We start from the raw sequence: 1,972 nt of genomic DNA, 5'->3' as shown, positions 1-1,972 counted from the left end.
GCCCCGAGCTGCCGCCCAGGAACGCGTCGCTGGGGAAGGTGGAGGCCGGGGGCTGCGGCTGCAGCAGCGCAGGTGACCTGCTAGGCGTTCGTTTTGTAGGCTGTGTTCATGATGCTTTTTTTAATTTTAAATTTTTAATTGATTTCAAGGAGAAAGGGAGGGAGAGAGAGAGAGAATCATCCACGATGAGAGAGAATCACTGATCGGCTGCCTCCTGCACGCCCCACACTGGGGATCGAGCCTGCAACACGGGCCTGTGCCCTGACCGGGAATCGAGCCCTGACCTCCTGGTTCCTGGGCCGACGCTCAGCCGCAGAGCGGCCTGCCGGGCCCCACGGGTCTTGCTCCGCGTCCCAGGAGGTGGATGTGTCCGGGGCCACGTGGGGGGAAGGGACCAGGGGCTGGTCTGCGGGCCCCACTGACCCTCTCCTCCCCTTCGCTCCAGCTCCGGACGTGAGCCCCAAGCCCATGTACACGTTCAGGATCCCCGAGGTGCACTTCCCACGGGTGCGCCAGTGCGTGCAGGCCTACTACCGGGACTGCGTGGCCCAGCTGAGCCACGCCATGAGCTGCGTGGCCCCTGCTGGGGCGCCGGGCGGTGACCTGCCGATTCCCGGCACATTCCGGGCAGCTGGCGCGGGGCCTCTGCTGTGTGGCTGTGTGTTTTGTCGCAGATAAGACCTCACAAGGAGGCTGGGCACATATTTTCAAAATCCCAAGTGTGTGCGGGCACCGCGCCGGCCCTGCCCAGGCTGGGTCCTTGGAGGCGCAGAGCGGGCGGGGCAGCCGGACAGACGCGTCGGGCTGAATGTTGAATGTTGGTGATGCTCTCGCCGGGGTTCTGGAAGGTTCTCTCCGGGCTCCTCGAAGGAGCGCTGCAGTGTTTGTACCCGGCAGGCGGAAGCCCTGTGACATGCACTGAGGTCTTGGCTCAGACACAGGCCTTTAGCTCGTCAACATCACTCAGGTGTTGACCCACTTTTGGTCGAGATCACATAAGGCTCTGTGTCTACGTGAGGTTTTTAAAAAATATATTAAAAAAATATTTTTATTGATTTTAGAGAGGAGGGGAGAGGGAGAGAAAGAGGCATAAATGATGAGAGAGAATCATGGATGGGCTGCCTCCTGCACGCCCCACACTGGGGATCGAGCCCACAACCTGGGCATGTGCCCTGACGGGGAATCGAATCGTGACCTCCTGGTTCATAGGTCGACGACACTCAACCACTGAGCCACCCGGCCGGGCTGAGTCGGGTAGTTTAATGATGAGGACATTAATGAATGCCTCCGGGTGTGCACGTGCATTCTTGTGTTCTCACAGCCACGTGCGGATTCTCACCTCGGCCTTGACGCCTCTTCCACAGGAAGCAGACGGTTTGGTTCTGATCAACATCGATAGTGGGAGCGTCACCTGCTCGGGCAGCGACATCCCCGACATCCCCCTGCTGGCGGCCCAGACCTTCATTCAGAGGTAACCGTGGGAGCTGCACGTGGGCAGCCTTCTCACTGGCCCTGTTGAGTACCTTTTCAGTCTGATATTATTGACAGACTAGAGGCCTGATGCATGAAATCCGTGCAAGAGTAGCCCTCCCAGCCCGGCTTTGTCCGGAAGGGTGTCCAGATGGTCATTCCGCTGCTCGGCCATTCGGTCGATTTGCATATTATGCTTTTATTATTATAGATACTTCATGTGTCTATAGTTTGGAAATTATTTGTGAATTTTAAATAATAAAAGCCATTTGTCTTTATTCTGATCTACCCTACATATCAGTATGGCCTTGCGGGATCCGGGGATGGTCATGGCTCCCAGGAATCCTACCTCTCTTCTTGCCCAGGACACTGTGCCCGTGACCTTTGCAGTTCCTTCTCTCCTTCACCCTTCCATCCACCTGTCCATCCATCCATGTACTTGTCCATCCATTCATCCACCTGGCCACCCATCTCTCCATCCACCTGTCCATCCATCCCTGCA

The 1,972-nt window shown here is 57.2% G+C and overlaps 1 protein-coding gene across 1 annotated transcript in view; it reads left to right on the top strand.

Moving 5' to 3' along the window:
- DENND3 (DENN/MADD domain containing 3) overlaps positions 1–1,972 on the top strand; it is a gene marked incomplete at its 3' end in the record, with an annotated part of 73,424 nt that overhangs the window by 38,806 nt on the left and 32,646 nt on the right. Inside the window, exon 9 of the mRNA XM_015561422.1 lies at positions 1,365–1,471. Coding sequence (XP_015416908.1) covers positions 1,365–1,471 — 107 coding nt within the window. The remainder of the gene's footprint in view (positions 1–1,364; positions 1,472–1,972) is intronic.

Source organism: Myotis davidii, unplaced genomic scaffold (assembly GCF_000327345.1).
Source record: "Myotis davidii unplaced genomic scaffold, ASM32734v1 scaffold1717, whole genome shotgun sequence".
In the NCBI taxonomy this organism is placed as follows: domain Eukaryota; kingdom Metazoa; phylum Chordata; class Mammalia; order Chiroptera; family Vespertilionidae; genus Myotis; species Myotis davidii.
The sequence above is the reverse complement of the archived record's forward strand: the minus strand, read 5'-3'. Positions and strand labels throughout refer to the sequence as shown.